Raw genomic sequence first — 22,747 nt, forward strand, 5'->3', positions numbered from 1 at the left:
AAATTAGAGCTACTCTGGCAGGTGGCTATTCCTGGCTCTCTTCCCTGGTTGCCAGGGAGTCCCGCCTGCACCCCCCTCACGATTCTTCCCCGTGCAACTCCTGTACAAGGCTGTTTGTGAACACCAAGGCTCCATGTGTGTGCGAGAGAGAAAGTGAGAGAGTGTGTTTGTGCATCTCTCTAACTGCACATTTATTCCAAACATGGGGTGCCGGTTCCCAGCTCCGTATCTGCTGAATAATGCCATAGCACAGCGGAAGGGTATTTTTAGTAAAGGAAAAACCGCAGGCAGGAAGGGGGTGTGTGGCTAACTAAACCCTCTCCCTCCTCCCTCACCTGTTCTTCCAGTGGTGGTTAACTTCACCCCATCCCTCATACACACCTCTCTGGGTAGTGGTTAACATAACCCTTCCCCCCCCCATTCTAGTGGTGATTATCTTAACCCCTTCCCCACCACCCCACCTGTTTTCTATGCCCTCCATCTCTCTATTTTCCTTTTTTTTAAAACAGAGAACAACAGACAGTGACAATCAAAACAGAGGCCTCCTCAACTGAGCCAGCCTTGCCCTGTTTAGCAGGGCTTAGCAGTCGTTAATTTGGGGTACCACAGCCATGGAAGGAAACCCCCTCCCTCCCTACTGCTCCCTCTTGCTGGGTGTGGGGAGAAAGAGGGGAGGACAACCAAGGAAACAAATAAGGCTGGGTGTCCACAGAGAGCAGATGATATCTGCACTTGGCACCGGCAGCGAAATTTCTGTTCTGTTCCTTTGGGAGTTTTTTATTTGGTGGGGGGGGGGGAGTCTGGTTGGAGGCCAGTTGTTGCTCTCATGTGAACTGTTCCTGCTTTCGGTGAAAACATCTGGACCCTTGGCGTGCGCATGCATATTCTCACGCACATGCACACTGTCTCACTGTCGGCCCCCGACAAACGGTTTCTCTCCACTCAGCTCCCAAGCACTGCGTCTGCTGCGTGTTGAGTGGGTGGGGGTTTCTTTCCAAGGAAAAAGAGCAAGGCTTCTGCATGCTAGACTCCTAGAGCTAGGCTATCCGCACACCCCTTTGCAAAGAGGAAGAGATGAGGGTCAAGTTAAACACCACCCCTCCCCTACCACTGAACAGATCGACCTCTTGAAAGCAGAGAAACAGAGGTGGAAAGGGGTGTCTGTGTTTAACTTGACCCTTTCCCTGCAGATGCATCTCCACCTGTGGTACGACATCTGCCTTGCGTGCAGAAGGTCCTTGCATGCAGAAAAATCCCCAGCATTGTCACGTAGGGCTGGGAAGTGTCCCTGCCTGGAACCCTGGAGCAGGGGTCAGCAACCCGCGGCTCCGGAGCCGCATGTGGCTCTTTTACACCTTTGCCGCGGCTCCAGGGGGGGATACTAGCGAGGGGAGGAGGCGCATTGTGCGCCCCGACACTCCCCACTGTGGCGGGCGCTGTACTGGCTGTGACGTCGCATGGGGGTGGTGCGTGCGTTAGTCACGCACCGTCCCGACGTCACCTTCCCGCCCGCCCGCCCGCTACATTGTAAGGGGCATGTACGCTGGTCACTGCATTGAAAGGGGGCATGTAGGCTGGTCACTGTTTTGAAGGGGAGTAAAGAACACACACACACAAAAAGGTAACTTGTTAATTTAACGTTTATTTCTATGAGGAGGAGTAATTCTGAGGGGTCAAACAAAGAAATAATTTTAAAAAGTGACAAAAAGGTTATTTTTATAATGACGAGTTTTGCGGCTCCCAGGGTTTTTTTTCTTCGGAAACGGGTCCAAGTGGCTCTTTTTGTCTTAAAGGTTGCAGACCCCTGTTGTGTTGATGTTGACCCTTAAAGGGCTTCTTAAGAACCTAGATCAGCTCTTCTGGATCAGGCCAATGGCCCATCTAGTCCCAGCATCCAGTTCTCCCATTGGCCAACCAGTTGCCTCTTGGAAAGCAGGACTTGAGGACAACACACAGCCCACCTGCGATGCCCAGCATACCACTGCCTCTTACAGCGCAGGTAGACATTATCCACTGGGGAGCCAGCATGGTGTGGTGGTTACAGCATTGGACTAGAATCAAATTTGGAAGGGACCCTAAGGATAATCTCATCCAACCCCCTGTAATGCAGGAATATGCAGCTGTCTCCTGCGGGGATCGAACCTGCAACCTCGACGTTATCAGCACCACGCTCAAACCAACTAAGCTATCCAACCTGACTAGGACCTGGGAGACCAGGGTTCAAACCTTCATCTCATCCACAAAAGTTCACTGGGAGCAACTTTAAGACAGTCCCTGTGTCCTCTCAGCCTAACCTACCTCAAAGAGTTGTCATGGAGATTAAATGAGAAGGGGGAGAGCCACGTAGACCACCTCAAGCTCTTTGGAGAAAAAAGGCAGGATACAAATTAGATAGATAGATAGATAGATAGATAGATAGATAGATAGATAGATAGATAGATACAGTGGTACCTCGGGTTACAGACGCTTCAGGTTACACACTCCACTAAGCCAGAAATATTACCTCGGGTTAAGAACTTTGCTTCAGGATGAGAACAGAAATCACGCCACAGCGCAACAGCAGCAGGAGGCCCCATTAGCTAAAGTGGTGCTTCAGGTTAAGAACAGTTTCAGGTTAAGAACGAAATAAGTACTTAACCTGAGGTACCACTGTACTTTTCAGTCTAACTACCTCATAGGGTTGTGGGGGGGGGAGAACCATGAGCAACCTGAAGAAAAAATAGATAGATAGATAGATAGATAGATAGATAGATGATAGATAGATAGAGTGGTACCTCGGGTTACATACGCTTCAGGTTACAGACTCTGCTAACCTAGAAATATTACCTTGGGTTAAGAACTTTGCTTCAGGATGAGAACAGAAATCGTGCTCCGGCGGCATGGCGGCAGCAGAAGGCCCCATTAGCTAATGTGGTACCTCAGGTTAAGAACAGTTTCAGGTTAAGAACAGACCTTCGGAACGAATTAAGTACTTAACCTGAGGTACCACTGTGGATAGATAGATAGATAGATAGATAGATAGATAGATGATAGAGATAGATGATACATAGATAGATAGATAGATAGATAGATAGATAGATGATAGATAGATAGATAGATAGATAGATAGATAGATAGATAGATAGATAGATAGATGATTAGATAGATAGATGATATAGATAGATAGATAGATAGATAGATAGATAGATAGATAGACAGACAGACAGACAGACAGACAGACAGACAGACAGACAGACAGACAGACAGACAGATAGATGATAGATAGATAGATATAGATAGATAGATAGATGATAGATAGATAGATAGAGATATAGATAGATGATAGATAGAATGTGGAGAATGAATCGTTTTTCTTCTTCTTCTTAAATGCACACACACGTGGAATTAGGGTGGACCGGATTACTCAGTGTGGAAAGCGAAGGGGGAGTAAAAGAAGCTGGCAGCTAGAGAATTGTTGGCATCTGGCGTTCCGCAGGGCACCCGCTGGCATCCTGCCAACCTCCCCCACCTTGGCAAAGATCCGCCGCTCGCTGAGTCTTTCATTCTTCTCTCCCTTCTCCATCCACTTCTCAGGGAGCCTGGCAACAGGGGTATATTCCACCCTCTAAGCCGCTCCCATCGCTTGCCAGGCACTAATGAGGTCGTGGGTGTTTGGGGTGGGGGAAAGGCTTAGTCAGTCCTTTCCCTTAATTATTATTTTTGCAGGAATGCCCACCAGTGGTGACTCTTCCCTGGCACCCAGCTTCGCAAACGGTTCGGAGACTGGCACACACAATCTCGCATCATTGGGAGGTGTTTTTTTTTTTTTTGTCCGTGGCAACAGGTCTTTTTTTGGTGGGTGGGTGGGTGAGGTTTTCTGGGGACGGGTGAAAAGAGCAGAAACGCAGTTGCCGCTTTAAACCGATCCCCTGTCAAATCAGGAACCGGGCTGACGGCTGAAGGCGGGGGTCGCCTGTCTCGTGCTCCGCTCGCCAGAGGCCTCTCCTGCCAATCGGAGGCAGCTGGTTCGTCCTGAGTCATCTGTCGCCGGGCAAAGCCACCTCTCTTTGTGGCAGAGGTTTTGTGACAGGAAGGTCTGGCCGACAAACGCTGCCCAGTTTTGGCTGGGGAACCGATGGGCCCATGAGTTGTTGTTGGAGAAGAGGGGCTAAATCTGAATAAACACAAATGTCATTGGACTTCAACTCCCGCCAACCCCCAGCCAGCACTGACAAGGGTCAGGTATAATCAGAGTTGCAGTCTGAAAACATCTGCAGAACACCAGGTTGGCTACCCTTGACCTGCGTTGACTGACAGCGGCTCTCCAGAGCTTTCCCAAACAGGAGTCTTTTCCAGCCCAATCTGGGAATGCTGAGCATTGGACATGGGACCAGCTTGAACCACTCTCAATTCCAACCTGATAATTGCCACCTGGCCAGATTATAACTTGTCTGAATTAATTTTAAGATGTATTTTAATTACTGTATTTTTTGCTCTTTAAGACGTACCAGACCACAAGAAGCATCTAGTTTTTGGAGGAGGAAAACAAGAAAAAAAATATTCTGAATCTCAGAAGCCAGAACAGCAAGAGGGATCGCTGCGCAGTGAAAGCAGCAATCCCTCTTGCTGTTCTGGCTTCTGGGATAGCTGCGCAGTCTGCATTCGCTCCATAAGACGCACACACATTTCCCCTTACTTTTTAGGAGGGAAAAAGTGAGTCTTATAGAGCAAAAAATACGGTAATTGATGTCTCTTTTTATGCATATTGTGTTGTTTTTATGATATTAGCTACTCTGAGCATGGCTCGGCCAGGGACGTTGGGAAACAAATATATTATTATTATTGTTGTTGTTGTTGTTGTTGTTGTTGTTGTTGTTGTTGTTGTTATTTCCACAATTGTTGTGCTCTGCCTCCACGGTCAGAGGCAGCCGTGCTTCTGAATAAGGAAAAAAGGTAAAGGTCCAGTCAAAGGCGACTATGGGGTTGCGGCGCTCATCTCGCTTTCAGGCCGAGGGAGCCGGCGTTTGTCCACAGACAGCTTTCCGGGTCATGTGGCCAGCATGACTAAGCCGCTTCTGGTGCAACGGGACACCGCGACGGAAGCCAGAGCGTACGGAAATGCCGTTTACCTTCCCACTGGAGCGGTACCTATCTATCTACTTGCACTGGCGTGCTTTCGAACTGCTAGGTTGGCAGGAGCTGGGACAGAGTGACAGGAGCTCACTTCGTCCTGGGGATTCGAACCACTGACCTTCCAATCGGCAAGCCCAAGAAGCTAGTGGAAGCCAAAGAAGCGCAGAGTGCTATTGCATTCGGGTCCTGCTTGCATGTTTCCCTCAGGCATGTGTTTCGCCACCGTGAGAACAGTGGACTAGATGGGCTTTAGTTATTCTTAGGTTCTTCGGACTGCAAGTGCTCTACCCATGAACCACAGCTCTTCCCTTCCGTGCCCTTATCCCTTTGTGAGTGGCAAAAACCCCCAGCAGTACTTATGCAAAGCAACGAAACAAAAGGAGTGCACAAATGCTGCCTTTTTGTAGTTTATTTAATGCTGGGTGGCAGAGCTGCACGCTGGCACACACAGAACCGTATCACTAAAACACTGGTACTAGTCATGGCTTCCTCCAAAGAATCCGGGGAACTGTGCTGAGTGCCTAAAAGTGCCGAGAGTTGTTAGGCGAGCTGCGTATTCCCCTCACAGAATTACAATTCGCAGTGGTTTAACAATCAGGCCTTCCTCCCAGAGAACTCTGGGAACTGTAGCTCTGGGACAGGAGTACGGCTCTCCTGACAACTCGCAACATCCTTAACAAACTACAGCTCCCAGGATTCCACAGGAAAAGCCACGACAAAGTGGTATCATAAGAGTTTCAAATGCCTAGGGCAGGCGAGTAAGACCTCCATGGGCACTGCACATTTAAAGCAATATCGTACTACTTTGAACAATCATGGCTTCGCCGAAAGCACCATGCAAGCTGTTGGTTGTCAAGGGAGAGTTCGGAGGCCCCTTATCCCACACACACCCGAGCTACAATTCCCAGAGTTCCCTGGGAAGGAGGATGGATGGTTAAAACCACTCTAGGAACTGCAGATCCGTGAAGGTGTTATGTACTGAAGTTCTCATCCTGGGCCAGCAGGGGGATACTGTAGATAGTTATGCAAATGAAGGATCGAAAGTGACGTTCAGTGATTGGATAGTTTTAGAAAGTTGCTACAGTAACGTTGTACTGGAGCTCTATATAAGCAGGCTGACTGAGCAGTTCTGTTCTGGCCTCTGAATAAACAAGAGCTGTTTGAAGAATCGCTGTGTCGTCTGATATGTTCATCCACAACTTAACAGAAGGGAATAGGGAACTCTCAGCGCCCTTAACAAATGGCAGTTCCCAAAAATCCTTGTGGGGAAACAATGGCTGTCAACGTGCTTGAACTGTATGGTGCAGAATGGCCCAGGTTGCAGAGGAATGATTTGCTCTCATTCCTGAGCCCACCAACATCCATCTTTTAGTTCATAGAAGAACCTCTCCCCTCCCCACACAAATATAGGCCCTTGGCTCCCAGATGCCTATGGCAGGAGAGGTCGCACCTATATGCCTCCAGATTTCACTGGACTCCGACTCCCATCAGCCTCAGAGAGCACAGACAATAGACGGGGTAATGAGAGTTGTAGTTCAATGAATATTCTTGGATCCCAACTCCCATCAGCCCCAGATAGCACGGCCAATAGACAGGGGTGATGGGAGTTATAATTCAATGAATATTCTTGGATCCCAACTCCCATAGTCCCAGACAACACGGCCAATAGACAGGGGTGATGGGAGTTGTAGTTCAATGAATATTCTTGGATCCCAACTCCCATAGTCCCAGACAACACGGCCTATAGAAAGGGGTGATGGGAGTTGTAGTTCAATGAATATTCCTGGATCCCAACTCCCATCTGCCCCAGACAACACGGCCTATAGGCAGGGATGATGGGAGTTGTAGTACAATGAATATTCCTGGATCCCAACTCCCATCTGCCCCAGGCAGCACGGCCAATAGACAGGGACGATGGGAGTTGTAGTACAATGAATATTCCTGGATCCCAACTCCCATCAGCCCCCAGCTGGACACACACAAGAGGCACCTCCCTACGGCACGTCCCCTGCATCTCCGTGCGCGACTCGCGAGCTCACCTCTCACACACACGCACCGTCCAGGCAGCAATGATCCACAAGGAGATGCTGAAGACCAGGAGGACAGTCCCGGGGCAGATGGTCATGAGGGTCTTCATGACGAAGCGGGTGTTGAAGTTGATCTTGTTGAGGGCCCCGATGCTGCGGGACGAAGCGTCCGTGAAGAGTTTGCTGTGCAAGAGCATGACCCGGGCGATCAAGTAGAGACGCAGGAACATGGGGATGGAGAGGATAATGTCCACGTCCGCCTCCGCCCGCGAAGGCGTGTAAGAGAAGGCCAGCCGGGCCGTCCAAAAAAACTTGTACTCCCCGGGGATGGGGTGAATGGCGCACACCAGCATCTCCAGGCTGATGTAGAGGATACGTTCGTAGGTCATGGCGATCCGCCAGTCGTCGGCACCATTGTCAATCACAAAGAGCTGGCAGGGGGGGAGGGAAGGGAGAAAACGACAAGGGTTAGAAGAGATGGGGCTGGCAGCAGAATGTTGTCACAGTGTGGGGCATTCCTGTAAAAGGATGTCTGCCAGTCACCCAGCCGTGCCCCACTCCACGATACTCCATTCCGTCCTGCCCCAGTTTCTCCCCAGCAGATGCTTATCATTCAATGGACATTGAGAATGATGAATCTTCACTGAGTTAAGGATTTTTTTTTCAAGAAAAGTTTTTTCCTCTCTCTCTCTCTGGTTCTTCTGGGGATTCCCTCAAGATGTGCCAACACTTCCCTTTTGTGAGTGGATAGGTTCAAGCAGTGGTGGTTTTTTTTCGGGGGGGTATGCAGGGGTAAGCATTCCCCTCTAAACATTTGGGAATCTTTGTACTTTTGTCCATTTGCTGTATTTATTTCTCCCAATTTGAACTATAAAATGGTGGTTTTCTTGAGTCAAAATGAGAATATCCCTAAACATTTTTTAAGAAAAAAAGCACTGGGGTCAAGCATAAGTGACCTTAACTTAGGGCTATAGTGGATAATTATTGTTATTGTTATTTACACCATTTCTATACTGCCCCACATATACATATATATACATTCATATATATATATGTATATATGTGGGTGGGTGGGTGTAGGTGTGTATGTATATGTATATGTATGTATATGTATATATGTACACACAAACACACACACACACACAGAGCTTTTTTTTCTTTAAAAATGTTTAGCAGTGCTCTCATTTTCCTACTCATATTGAAATACTGCCCCTCAATGAGGCCAAACTTAGATTCACAAAATGTTTAGGGGCATGTGTACCCCCAGAAAAAAAGCAGTGTGTGTGTGTGTAATTCTAAGCAATGTACCGACTAAAGCAACAACAGACAACTGAAACAACAAGTATTAAAAGTTGCACAGTTAGCTTATAAAAATGTTACATTAATACAAAATTACTAAAAAATATAAACCAATATTCAGTTATTGACTTTGGACACACCTTCCCTTTCAGCCTTCTGGCTGTCACTCATAGTTCCCCCCCCCCATCTACCCCCCACCCCACCCGCTCTCCACAGAACCCTCAAGACTGCCCATAGCTGTGTCCCATTCATCAGGCAGCCGCACAGTCCACACCCAGTCCTAAGTACCAAAGTTTGGCGTGTTTCCTAGAGGATACTGAAGAAGATGGAAAGAAAAGACACCCTTTCCAACTCACAGTTCTCTCTCCGGCCTCTGCCCCCTTCTTCTTCACCTCAATAGTCTCCACTTGTCCATTTCCTGGAGACATGGGGCCGGAGGACCAGTGTGAGAAACAGGATACAAGGCCAGAGACAGCGGTGGCTCGATTCAAGTGGGCTCTTAGACAACCTTTGTCCCCACAGAGCAGGGAGGATAACCGCTGGCCAATAAGGTGGAGATCTTCCATTGTGTGTATAGGAAACCAATACTTAATTACAACCTGCATTTCTCACAGATAATTTCTCACAGTTAATACACCTGCAGGAAATATTCCCCATTGGGGAAGGGGGAGAGTCGAGATTTCCTGCAAGTATATTAATGGGATTGTGTGTGAGAAATGCAGACTATTATTTCCCACCCTCCACCACCGATCGTGACCAAGAGGTGCGTCTGGGCTCCCCCCTTGGAAAGTTTTCATGCCTGCCTATCTGCAAGTCAGCTGTAGTCTATTTAAAGGGAGCCAGGGGCCTTGGGCCAACCGCCAGCCAGCAACTCGGCCCTTCCTGCCTGGGGCTCCATTACATACACACAGAAACCCACAGAGGGGGGAAATGCCATTGATCTCTCTTGACATCCGTCCTCCCTCTGCCCCAAACAACAACAGAATGGATCTATTTCTCGGAGACGGGCTCTCTCCTACCCCACCCAACAACATGTGAGCGTTGCCACCGGGTTTCCATGGCAACCCCATCCTAAGTCCAGAGGTACCTAATTAGTCTTCCCAGATGCTAAGTTGGCAGCAGGGGAAGAGAGAGCAGAGTGGAAGGCCACATCTACAACATTCATTTAAAGCACTATGATACCTCTTTAAAGACTCATGGCTTCCCCCAAAGGATTCTGGGAGCTGTAGTTTAAGGGTGCCGAGAAATGTTTAGGGACTCCCCCCCCCCCGCTCCGTTCCTCTCCTAAAGCTATAGTCCCCAGAGAGGTTAAATCATAGATCTTCTCTTCATCCCAGATAACTCTGGGAATTAGGACTCTCCTAATCTGAATGAGAGGGCCATGGGTGGCGCTGTGGGTTAAACCACAGAGCCTAGGACTTGCCGATCGAATCCCCACGAACGGGGTTCGAATCCCCACGACGGGGTGAGCTCCCATTGCTCGATCCCTGCTCCTGCCACCCTAGCAGTTCGAAAGCACGTCAAAGTGCAAGTAGATAAATAGGTACCGCTCTGGCGGGAAGGTAAACGGCGTTTCCGTGCACTGCTCTGGTTCGCCAGAAGCGGTTTAGTCATGATGGCCACATGACCCGGAAGCTGTACACCAGCTCCCTCAACCAATAAAGCGAGATGAGCGCCGCAACCCCAGAGTTGGTCACGACTGGACCTAATGGTCAGGGGTCCCTTTACCCTTTTTAACCTGAATGAACGCCAACTCCCAGAATTCTCTGGGGGCAGCCATGGCTGTTAAAGGTGCGGAAAGTTGTCAGGAGGCCCCAATAGGCCCCATCACAGAGCTATCGCTTCCATAATTGTTTAACAATTAGTCCCTCTTCACAGAGAACTCTGGGAAATGTAGATCTGGGAGAGGAACGGGTCTTTTCTAACGCCTCTCTGCAAGCGTAATGAAAGGCAGCTCCCAGAATTCTCTGGGGGAAACCATGACTGTTTTCATTAGCATTACAGTGCTTTTAAAGTGTTTGGAGTAAATGTTGAATTATACATATTTTCTGGTTAGGTTAAAAGTTGCCTTCCAGGAAGGCCAGGTACAGCTAGGCCCTCTCTCAAGGGTCGCTAAGGCTTTCTTCCTGAGCTGTGAGCTGCCTTCCACCCCACCAGTCACTACTGGCTCAAACTAAACAAGGGAGTCTCCGGACCTCAAATTCAGACTCATACAACAATAGATATTTTTTATAACTTTCTGGACTCCTTTACGCTTGTTTATGAAAAGACTACCTAAGATTTCTAGCTGCTGGAGATGTCACAGGGGTATTGCTTCTCTAAAACATACCGTATTTTTCGCTCTATAAGACGCACCAGACCACAAGACGCACCTAGTTTTTAGAGGAGGAAAACAAGAAAAAAAATATTCTGAATCTCAGAAGCCAGAACAGCAAGAGGGATCGCTACGCAGTGAAAGCAGAAATCCCTCTTGCTGTTCTGGCTTCTGGGATAGCTGTGCAGCCTGCATTCGCTCCATAACACGCACACACATTTCCCCTTACTTTTTAGGAGGGAAAAAGTGAGTCTTATAGAGCAAAAAATACGGTACGTTTTTGCAATGTCCCATATTGTTAAATGTTTGGCGGAAGGTAATAGAGACGATCAACACAACCCATACGGAATAATCTTAAATTTGTGAGGAAAACATCCTTTCGAATTATACACCCAATACATGGAACCTAAACAAAGGGACAATATGAATGAACTCTCCTTACTACGGCAAAAAGACAGGTATTGACGAACAGGGAAAATAAAAAACGCAGCTCCCTTGTACAAATGGATTGAAGGTATGTACAAACTCACTACACATGAACAAGTTGCGGACAAACATAGACTTTCCATGGACAAAGTCAGAGATAAATACCGTATTAGGTTAAGGTCTGCTTAACTATGATAACATTTCTTTTGGTAATTGTAATAGTTATAAGGGGGTTACTTGTGCGTAAATTGCCTTCGGTTTAGTTTGATTGCTTGCCCAACCATGCTTAGGCTCACAGCTCGCCCTCCGTGACCTGTTAGTCACTCGCAGAATCCGTCAGTGGGCGTTTCTTGAACCTCTTCCAGCATAAAAGCTGTTTGACGCCAAGTCTCCGCCTATGTTCCCTGCGCGGAACTCGTCTGCGCAAGTAAGGGGAAGGCTCTCCACTAGTTTCTGGTGAAGGGTCTCGGAGCCCTGTCTCCAATTCCTCCATCTCCCTCTCTTCTCTACAGGTGTTACGCTGAATTCCTTCCCCCCTGCTGGTCCCCTCTCCGGCATCGCTCTGGAGCCCTGCCTCTGCCTCTCGCTCTGATGTCAGTTCCCTGACAGTAATGTATATACAGTGGCGTAGCGTGGGGGGTGCAGGGGGGGCCGGCCGCACCGGGCGCAACATCTGGGGTTAGGGCAAATCCACGGGTTAGGGGGCGCAAATCCACGGGTTAGGGGGCGCAAATTACTTGCCTTGCCCCGGGTGCTGACAACCCACGCTACGCCACTGTGTATATATTCACCTTTCTATGTGTGGGTTAAGATTTACCTGCGAAAAAGGACTTTGTATTACACTACTCTTTCCCCTCCCCACTCCATATTTGTTTAGATTAAAGGTAAAGGTAAAGGGACCCCTGACCATTAGGTGCAGTTGCGGACAACTCTGGGGTTGCGGCGCTCATCTTGCTTTATTGGCCGAGGGAGCCGGTGTACAGCTTCCGGGTCTTGTGCCCAGCATGACTAAGCCGCTTTTGGCAAAACCAGAGCAGCGCACGGAAACGCCGTTTACCTTCCCGCCAGAGTGGTACCTATTTATCTACTTGCACTTGGATGTGCTTTCGAACTGCTAGGTTGGCAGGATTTGTTTAGATTAGTTTGGTTTTATATTTTATGGGGTTTTTTTGAAAATCTTCTTAAGGGGGGAAGGTGATAATAATTAATAAATAACAACAACAACAACAACAACAACAACAACAACAACAACAACAACACAGAGGAGAGGAGGGACTACCAAATGCATCTTACTCAATATCACCCACCTGCCCCCAAAGCATAATGGAAGCCAATCAAATCAAGGACAATTGGGCATCCTCATGCCCACGCCAACAACCTTTCCCCTCCTCTCTCGTTGCATAAATAAAGCAGGCGTAAATAAATATACACCACACTCCATGCCAGAAGCTTAAATGCCTGGCTTTCCCAACCACAAACACTCCCTTTTTAAGTCTCTCTTGGGGCTGTGGTGGGATTGCATTGCAATTCAGAGAGGAAACCCATTTGGAATTGCCCAGAGTGAAATGCTAATTAATGAAAGAGCTGGGGGGGGGGGGGAGGGGAATGCTGTCATGCATGGCAAGGATTCCCTCGCATGTTAAAGGAGCTTTAACTCAGGCAGGTGTTAACTCCAGAATCCGCCACTCATTGCCAGGGACAGCTCACCCCAGAAATATTTGCCGCTACGCAGGTGGCGCTGTGGGTTAAAGCCTCAGCGCCTAGGACTTGCCGATCGAAAGGTCGGCAGTTCGAATCCCTGCGGCGGGGTGCGCTCCCGCTGCTCGGTCCCAGCGCCTGCCAACCTAGCAGTTCGAAAGCACCTCCGGGTGCAAGTAGATAAATAGGGACCGCTTACCAGCGGGAAGGTAAACGGCGTTTCCGTGTGCGGCTCTGGCTCGCCAGAGCAGCGATGTCACGCTGGCCACGTGACCCGGAAGTGTCTCCGGACAGCGCTGGCCCCTGGCCTCTTAAGTGAGATGGGCGCACAACCCCAGAGTCTGTCAAGACTGGCCCGTACGGGCAGGGGTACCTTTACCTTTAGCAGTTACTGAAAATGACAAGTAGAGAGAACACTATCACACTCAGGTCAACAGGATGCTGGACTAGACGGGCCTCTGGCCTGACATTATCAAGGAAATATCACAGAATTGTAGAGTCAGACGGAAACACAAGGGTCATCTAGTCCGACCCCCAGAAATGCAGGAATCTTTTGCCCAACACCTGATCCAGCAGGGCTCTTTCGATGTTCTTAACGTTTGAATTTGAATTGAATTTATTACGGTCCCAGACCAGACTCACATACCATACTAAACAAATCAGAAACACAATAAAATTAAGTTTTAAGTTATCAATCAATATAACGATAAACAAGACAGTTATGGCAGCAGTTAAAATATGGTTTAAGTCTTAATCTCTACAATATTCTCTGTAATTTGCTTCTAAGACCTTAGTCTTTATAATAACACAGCTGGTTCTCTAATGTTTATACTAAATCTAATGGGTGGGAGGGGAGGGTCCTGATCCCACACACTTTACATGCAGCACTGAAGTAGGGGGCACTCAACAAATAGTTCTGGGGTTTAACTTCAGTTTCAGCTTTGGCCCAAATTAAATCCTGCATCCTCTGACTGAGGCTCAGGGCTCCTATTTTTGCCCCCCCATTCTGCTAGGAGCCAAAACTAAACCCAGACTAACCCTACCTTATCACAAACAAACCCAGTCACCAAACCACCTACTTGCCTTTTATTCATTTATCGTGGTACCTCCGTTTACGAACAGTCCTGTTTACAAACACCGCAAAACTGGAAAGTAGTGTCCCAGTTTGCAAAATTTACCTCGGTCTACGAACGGAAGCTGAACAGTGGAAGGGCACGGGCGGTGAGAGGCCTCATTAGGGAAAGCGCGTCTTGGTTTAAGAACGGATTTGGTTTAAGAACAGACTTCAGGAACAGATTAAGTTCTTAAACCAAGGTTTTATTTCATAAAATTAATATGCCACTTGATTGTGTGTGTTGTTGTTTTTTATTTAAAAAAAAACCAAAGTGGTATACAATGTTGTACAATGAAATTATCTGTAAACATTTAAAAACAACAACTGAAAACCCTTTTTAAAAGTTAAAGTCAACGATGAGCTAAAAACCAGATGAAAACCTCTATCTCCATGCTCTATGTGTCTGGATGGGCTTTTGCTATTTTATTTTTTAAAAAAATGCTTTTAGTAGGTGCCAGAAAGAATACAGCCTGGTGTCCACAGGCAGGGAGTTCCAAAGTGCAGGTGCAGCCACACTAAAAGATCAACTGCTTACAAACCTGGAACACATCCCCTGCATGAGCAAAACGGGACTTTAGAGAAGCAAAAGGCTGTATTTAATTCTCCTAAGCTTTGGTGAGATTAAGCTCAGCCTAACGACAAAGTAATTTTGTATTGTTATGTATTTTGTGTTTTTGTATTGTGATTTTAGTGATGTATGGAAGTGAGAGCTGGACCATAAAGAAGGCTGATCGCCGAAGAATGGATGCTTTGAATTATGGTGCTGGAGGAGACTCTTGAGAGTCCCATGGACTGCAAGAAGATCAAACCTCTCCATTCTGAAAGGAAATCAGCCCTGAGTGCTCCCTGGAAGGACAGATCCTGAAGCTGAGGCTCCAATACTTTGGCCACCCTCATGAGAAGAGAAGACTCCCTGGAAAAGACCCTGATGTTGGGAAAGATGGAGGGCACAAGGAGAAGGGGACAACAGAGGACAAGGTGGTGGGACAGTGTTCTCGAAGCTACCAGCATGAGTTTGACCAAACTGCGGGAGGCGGTGGAAGACAGGAGTGCCTGGCGTGCTCTGGTCCAGGGGGTCACGAAGAGTCGGACACAACTAAACAACAACAACAACATAGTGATTTTACGTTGTGAACTGCCCTGAGACCTGTGGGTATACAAATTTAATCATCAGCAGCAGCAGCAGCAACAACGCCAGTTCTGCAGTTTGGAGAGGTCCAGCAAGCACAGATGAGGTTAGACAACCTTGCAGACTTTTAATGGCCCACCTCCTTTCCAAAGCTAATCCTTGGCTTTGTGCAAAGCCCAGAGTCTGGAAACACACAGCCTCCTAGCCCAGCCCTTGAAGACAGATAAAAGTAACTGTCTGAGCAGGATTCACGGAAGTTGGCAAAGAAGACAAGATGAAATTGCTTCTCGCAGTGGACATCTGTCACCAGAAACTTCCCTAGAGCAAACTAACACATCTTAAAAGGTAGCACAGTTCACACGTAGGAAGCTGCCTTATAATTTCTGCAGACCCTTGGGCCCACCTAGCTTCCCCCCCCCCATATAATCTTTATTAGTTTTACAGATTTCATATTACATATACATATTCTATTACATTTTACATTTGTACTTGCTCCTAAGAGCTGACTTCCCTCCTTCCTTCTTCTGACTTCTTTATATTGCCTCTAAGTTTTTCACATTGTCTTTATCCATTTAATATATTGTTATTCTCCTTCCACATTTGTCCATAAAATGTCTGTAGATGAATAAATCCTTCTATATATACAATTCTTATTGTCTATCTACAGTGGTGCCTCGCAAGACGAAAAGAATCCGTTCCACGATTCTCTTCGTCTAGCGGTTTTTTCGTCTTGCGAAGCAACCCCATTGACAGCTTAGCGGATTAGCGCTATTAGCGGTCTAGCGGCTTTTAGCGATCAGCTGTTAAGCAGCTTATCAGCTGATCAGCTGATAAGCGGCTTAGCGGCTTAGGAAAAGGGCGAAAAAAGCGAAAAAAACCCGCGGGAACTCGCAAGACATTTTCGTCTTGCGAAGCAAGCCCATAGGGAAATTCGTTTTGCGAAGCGCCTCCAAAACGGAAAACCCTTTCGTCTAGCGGGTTTTCCGTCTTGCGAGGCGTTCGTCTTGCGGGGCACCACTGTACATATCATTTGAAACTATTGTTTATTTTGATCGCATTGTACATTTTACTTCTTATTGTTGTTATTTTTCCAGTACAGTGGTACCTCGGGTTAAGTACTTAATTCGTTCCGGAGGTCCGTTCTTAACCTGAAACTGTTCTTAACCTGAAGCACCACTTTAGCTAATGGGGCCTCCAGCTGCTGCTGCGCTGCCAGAGCACGATTTCTGTTCTTATCCTGAAGCAAAGTTCTTAACCTGAAGAACTATGTCTAGGTTAGCGGAGTCTGTAACCTGAAGCGTATGTAACCCAAGGTACCACTGTATTTCTGAGTATTCCATTACCTTCTGTTGCCAATCTTACACTTCCTTGGCCCACCTAGCTTAGTGTTGTCTATACAGTGGTTCCTCGGGTTACATAGGCTTCAGGTTACATACACTTCAGTTTACAGACTCCGCTAACCCAGAAATAGTGCTTCAGGTTAAGAACTTTGCTTCAGGATGAGAACAGAAATCATGCTCCGGTGGCGCCGCGGTGGTGGCAGCGGCAGCAGGAGGCCCCATTAGCTAAAGTGGTGCTTCAGGTTAAGAACGGACCTCTGGAACGAATTAAGTGCTTAACCCGAGGTGCCACTGTACTGACAAGCAGAGGCTCCTCATCATTTCAGGTAGGGAACATTCCCAGACATCCCTGGAGATGCCTGGGGATTGCACCCGGAGCCTTCTGCATGCAAGGCAAATCCTCTACCACTGAGCTATACCCATTCTGCAACAATAAAAAGATCTGGAGGAGGGAAAACTCGTTTGTAGGTGGGGAGAAACCAAATGAGCACAGAATGCTAAATGCTGGGGAGGTCAAGAGTGGAAAACCAGGGAGAGGAGGAACAGAGCTGCTGAACAGAACGTAGCAACATTTTGTTGCAGGCTTGTAAATACACAACCATTCATTCCCCCCCCTCCCGGCTTTCCCATATTTCCTCCACCAACTTTCTATGCCAACCCGCAATAATTTCAGGTTCGGGAACACGAGCTGCATCACGACGCCATGGGCGTTTTTGCAGAGTGCCAGAATGCAATCACCTGTCTGATTTGGAACAAAGCTCTCTTGCCTCCTCTCCCCCAGAGGCCCGACCTTTACCTGAGACACATCAATAACATCTGCATCACCTGGAGCCAAGCAGGGAGGGGCCCCTGGGGAGAAATTCCACCTGCATTTCGACAACCTCCACACCATCCACCAAAGCCTGGACCAGTCTACAAAGGAGGTTCCTTTTTGGATAGCACAGAGCATTGATGCAATGGCCGTATAAACACATTAAAAAAAATACCACCAGTGTTCACACATTATCTACAGCAGACAGAAGCTCAAGTGATCAGCGAGAAGGTCTTCCGACTTCCAAGCGTCCAACCCAGTGTTTCCCAAACTTGAGTCTCCAGCTGTTTTTTTCAGACTACAATTCCCATCATCCCTGACCACTGGTCTTGCTAGCTAGGGATGATGGGAGTTGTAGTCCAAAAACAGCTTGGAACCCATAGAAATAGAAGTTACTTTCTGAAAATACTACTATACAATAAAGGTAGCAGAATGATTTTTTTATTTAAAAATCCCCCTCGCTCACCAAAAAGCAAATCTGAAAACTTTACAAAGAGGCTCAGGCATGCCTCTTTCTGTGCAGGAGCTAAACACCAGGCACTGTTTTAAAAAACTTGTGTTACAAAGGTATGGCATGTCTACTCAGAAGTCTCTTAATGGGGCCTACTCCCAGGTAAGCAGGTACAGGATGGCAACCTAGGCTTTGGTTGGCATGGGGGGAAACAGGGCTCTTGTGCTGTATAGCGGGCAGAAATTCAACAGGTTAAGTCTCTTCTGGTACAATTATGGGAAGTCACGCCAGGATCCTCCTGTTTAATGCTCTGTTGGTTTTGCTGTGTATTTTGCTTGTACAGTGGTACCTCAGGTTAAGTACTTAATTCGTTCCGGAGGTCCGTACTTAACCTGAAGCTGTTCTTAACCTGAAGCACCACTTTAGCTAATGGAGTCTCCTGCTGCCGCCGCGCCGCCAGAGCACGATTTCTGTTCTCATCCTGAAGCAAAGTACTTAACCTGAATCACTATTTCTGGGTTAGCGGAGTCTGTAACCTGAAGCGTATGTAACCTGAAGCATATGTAACCTGAGGTACCACTGTATTCCTTTTTATTCCATAAAGACGGTTAAAGAATTTGCCAGCCAGCATTGAGTTATGCCTTTTCATTTGTGGCTATGCATATTATAGCTGGCTGCAGTAATTCAAAATGATTCCTGGGTTCAGGGGGAGGAAATGTTTTCTAACCTACAGCAGCAGCACACTAGTGACAGGTGATATAACAACCAAGATGGAACAGTGCTGAGAAAAGAAGAAAGGGTTTCAAACATGTTCATTTATGAACAACAACAACAAATGAATAGATTATCTCCCCCCAACAACTTTACGTTCCTCTGCTCTTTTCTGCTCTTTCGGTGGAAGGGCAGCCATTTTGCATGAGAGTCTCACCCCTGGCCTGATCTAGAAGGGCTCTTCTTATCTTTGTATGTTCTCTGACTGCCCGCAGTTCTTCCCCCAGCATCCACTATTCAGGGGTAGACTGCCTCTGAATGGGGAGGGTCCATTCAGAATTCACTCTGGAATTCACCCCTGCAAGATAAATAATGGCGAACAAGTTGGATAGCTTTGGAGAAGTTTATGAGTTTATGGAAGAAGAGACTATGTTCTCCCCCAGCATGCCTCTGAATAGCAGCAGCTGGGAATTGAAGGGAGAGTTGCTGTTGCACTTGGATCTTGTCCGTTGTTGTTGTTGTTGTTGATGATGATGATGATGATGATGATGATGTCCCAGGGCAGGTTACAACAATTAGATGGATATTACAAAAAAAAGACAACAAAATGATCAAGGGGATGAAACAGCTCCCCTAGGAGGAAAGATTGCAGCACTTGGAATTTATTAGTTTTAGATAGAAAATCTGAGAGAGAGGTGACACAAAAGCCATTTATGCTAATATGCATGGCGTCGAGAAAGGGGATGGGTTTTCTCCCTCTTTCATAACCCTGGAACATGGGAAAATTCCTTCCAGTAGCACCTTAGAGACCAACTAAGTTTGTTATTGGTATGAGCTTTCGTGTGCATGCACACTTCTTCAGATAAAGCTCATACAGTAACAAACTTAGCTGGTCTCTAAGGTGGGATGCAGGTGGCACTGTGGGTTAAACCACAGAGCCTAGGACTTGCCGATCAGAAGGTTGGCAGTTCAAATCCCTGCAATGGGGTGAGCTCCTGTTGCTTGGTCCCTGCTCCTGCCAACCTAGCAGTTTGAAAGCACAAAGTGCTTGTAGATAAATAGGTACCACTCCAGCGGGAAGGTAAACGCCATTTCCGTGCACTGCTCTGGTTCTCCAGAAGCGGCTTAGTCATGCTGGCCACATGACCCGGAAGCTGTACGTCGGCTCCCTCGGCCAATAAAGCGAGATGAGCGCCGCAACCCCAGAGTCGGCCACAACTGGACCTAATGGTCAGGGGTCCCTTTACCTTTAAGGTGCTACTGGAAGGATTTTTTTTTATTTTGTTTCAACTACGGCAGACCAACACGGCTACCTACCCGTAACTAGAACATGGGGACACCCAATGAACATTGGAAGATTCAGGACAGATCAAAGGAAGTCCTTCTTCACACAAGGCATAGTTGAACTATGGAACTCCCCGCCACAAGAGGCAGGGATGGCCACCAACTTGGACGGCTTTAAAAGGGAACTAGGCAAATACTCAGAGAAGGCTATTAATGCCTGCTAGCCACAATGGCTAGGATCTCCCTACGTTCTCCCTCCACAGTCAGAGGCAGTAATGTTCCCAGCTGCTGGGAAACACAGATGGGGAAAGTAGCTCTTGAACCCGGGTCCTGCTTGTGGGCTTCCTGTTGAGGCATTGGGTTGACCACTGGGAGAACAGGGTGCTTGACAAGATAGGCCTTTGACGGTCAAAGTTTGACCTAGAATCATAGAATCATAGAGTTGGAAGAGACCACAAGGGCCATCGAGTCCAACCCCCTGCCAAGCAGGAAACACCATCAGAGCACTCCTGACATATGGTTGTCAAGCCTCTGCTTAAAGACCTCCAAAGAAGGAGACTCCACCACACTCCTTGGCAGCAAATTCCACTGTCAAACAGCTCTTACTGTCAGGAAGTTCTTCCTAATGTTTAGGTGGAATCTTCTTTCTTGTAGTTTGGAGCCATTGCTCCGTGTCCGCTTCTCTGGAGCAGCAGAAAACAACCTTTCTCCCTCCTCTATGTGACATCCTTTTATATATTTGAACATGGCTATCATATCACCCCTTAACCTCCTCTTCTCCAGGCTAAACATGCCCAGCTCCCTTAGCCGTTCCTCATAAGGCATTGTTTCCAGGCCTTTGACCATTTTGGTTGCCCTCCTCTGGACACGTTCCAGTTTGTCACTGTCCTTCTTGAACTGTGGTGCCCAGAACTGGACACAGTACTCCAGGTGAGGTCTGACCAGAGCAGAATACAGTGGCACTATTACTTCCCTTGATCTAGATGCTATACTCCTATTGATGCAGCCCAGAATTGCATTGGCTTTTTTAGCTGCCGCGTCACACTGTTGGCTCATGTCGAGTTTGTGGTCAACCAAGACTCCTAGATCCTTTTCACATGTACTGCTCTCAAGCCAGGTGTCACCCATCTTGTATTTGTGCCTCTCGCTTTTTTTGCCCAAGTGCAATACTTTACATTTCTCCCTGTTAAAATTCATCTTGTTTGTTTTGGCCCAGTTCTCTAATCTGTCAAGGTCGTTTTGAAGTGTGATCCTGTCCTCTGGGGTGTTAGCCACCCCTCCCAGTTTGGTGTCATCTGCAAATTTGATCAGGATGCCCTGATCCTTCTGGGCCATGGGTAGGCAAACTAAGGCCCGGGGGCCAGATCCAGCCCAATCGCCTTCTAAATATGGCCAGCGGACAGTCCAGGAATCAGCGTGTTTTTGCATGAGTAGAATGCGTCCTTTTATTTAAAATGCATCTCTGGGTTATTGGTGGGGCATAGGAATTCATTCATTTATATATTTTTTTCAAAATATAGTCCGGCCAGCCACAAGATCTGAGGGACATTGGACCGGCCCCCTGCTGAAAAAGTTTGCTGACCCCCGTTCTGGGCTCTTCTTCTAAAATGCATCCCTGGCCAACAGCAGAGCATTCTGCGCTGAAGTCTCTGGGCATCTTTTTCTTAAAAGGAGGAGGAAATTGCCAACAAGGCAAATTCTCGTTCTTTTTTCCTGGCTCCCACCAGTATCAAAAACGCCTGAGAAAAACCGGGAAGGGAAGCTGAGCCTAGCAGAGCGGAAGAAAGCAGATGTTTTGCACAGGGCGAGGAGGTGGGATTAGCACCCTCCGCAGCTGCCGGGTTCATGCTTAGTTACACGAAGCCGATTTCCTCTGTGTACTCAGGGTGAAAGGGCAGCTGGGAGCGGCTGTGTATTGTCACAGCAGCAGCAGGAGGCCATCTGTGCAATAGCGTGCAAGCCATCCCAGCTTCAGTATGGATCATAGGCTCCTGGCCACACCAGGCTCTGCTAGATGCAGCTGCGTCGTACACCCTCTGAACCACTCACAGAATCGTAGAGTTGGAAGGGGCCACCAGGGTCATCTAGTCCAACCCCAGGCCATGCAGGAATCTTTTTTGCCCAACATCAGGCTCAAACCCCTGACCCTGAGATTAGGAGTCCCATTCCCTTACCGACTGAGCTGTTCCAGGGATTTAAAGTCTCCTACACAACTTCAAGGAAAACTGACATAACTTGAAAGTAATCAGGGGACAAGCAATATATACCATATTTTTTCCGTCTATAAGACACCCCCATGTATAAGACGCCCCCTATTTTGGGAGACTCAGATTTAAGAAAATGGGGAGAGATGGCCCAGAGTATAAGACGCCCCCTAATTTTTTACATTTGGGGGGGGGGGGAACCTAGTCTTATACACAGAAAAATACGGTATACAGTGGTACCTTGGGTTACATACGCTTTAGGTTACAGATGCTTCAGGTTACAGAAATATAACCTTGGGTTAAGAACTTTGCTTCAGGATGAGAACAGAAATTGTGCTCCGGCGGCGCGGCAGCAGCAGGAGGCCCCATTAGCTAAAGTGGTGCTTCAGGTTAAGAACAGTTTCAGGTTAAGAACAGACCTTCAGAACGAATTAAGTTCTTAACCCGAGGTACCACTGTATATTACTTTGCCGGACAGTGTTAGGATTTTTATCACTTTTATTAATGATAAAGCTAAAGATTTATCTCCTTCACATTATATATGAGGGTTTTGGGTGCCTTGTAGGAAACTGCTCTTTTGACAGATTTTATGTATTTTGGTACGTGTTATTCCAAAACTGCTGTTTCTTATACCTCGCCACCCACACCTAGAGCACAGCCGACTTCCCATCCCTGCAGGTAAATCGCCCACGGGAGTCCATCAAAGGAACATGGTTTTATGAGTTGCCCTGACAGCTCATTCAATAATCAAGGCAGCCCCATTCGCAGCAGTGCTAAACAAAGCTGTCCCCATGCTACGATTGCATGACACACCCTTTTGAGCATGA

General features: G+C 47.4%; 1 protein-coding gene across 1 annotated transcript in view; it reads right to left on the reverse strand.

Moving 5' to 3' along the window:
* KCNN3 (potassium calcium-activated channel subfamily N member 3) overlaps positions 1-22,747 on the reverse strand; it is a 100,509-nt gene that overhangs the window by 49,443 nt on the left and 28,319 nt on the right. Inside the window, exon 3 of the mRNA XM_079958045.1 lies at positions 7,152-7,570. Coding sequence (XP_079814171.1) covers positions 7,152-7,570 — 419 coding nt within the window. The remainder of the gene's footprint in view (positions 1-7,151; positions 7,571-22,747) is intronic.

The sequence above is a fragment of the Podarcis cretensis genome (genome assembly GCF_951804945.1).
Source record: "Podarcis cretensis genome assembly, chromosome: 16".
In the NCBI taxonomy this organism is placed as follows: Eukaryota; Metazoa; Chordata; class Lepidosauria; order Squamata; family Lacertidae; genus Podarcis; species Podarcis cretensis.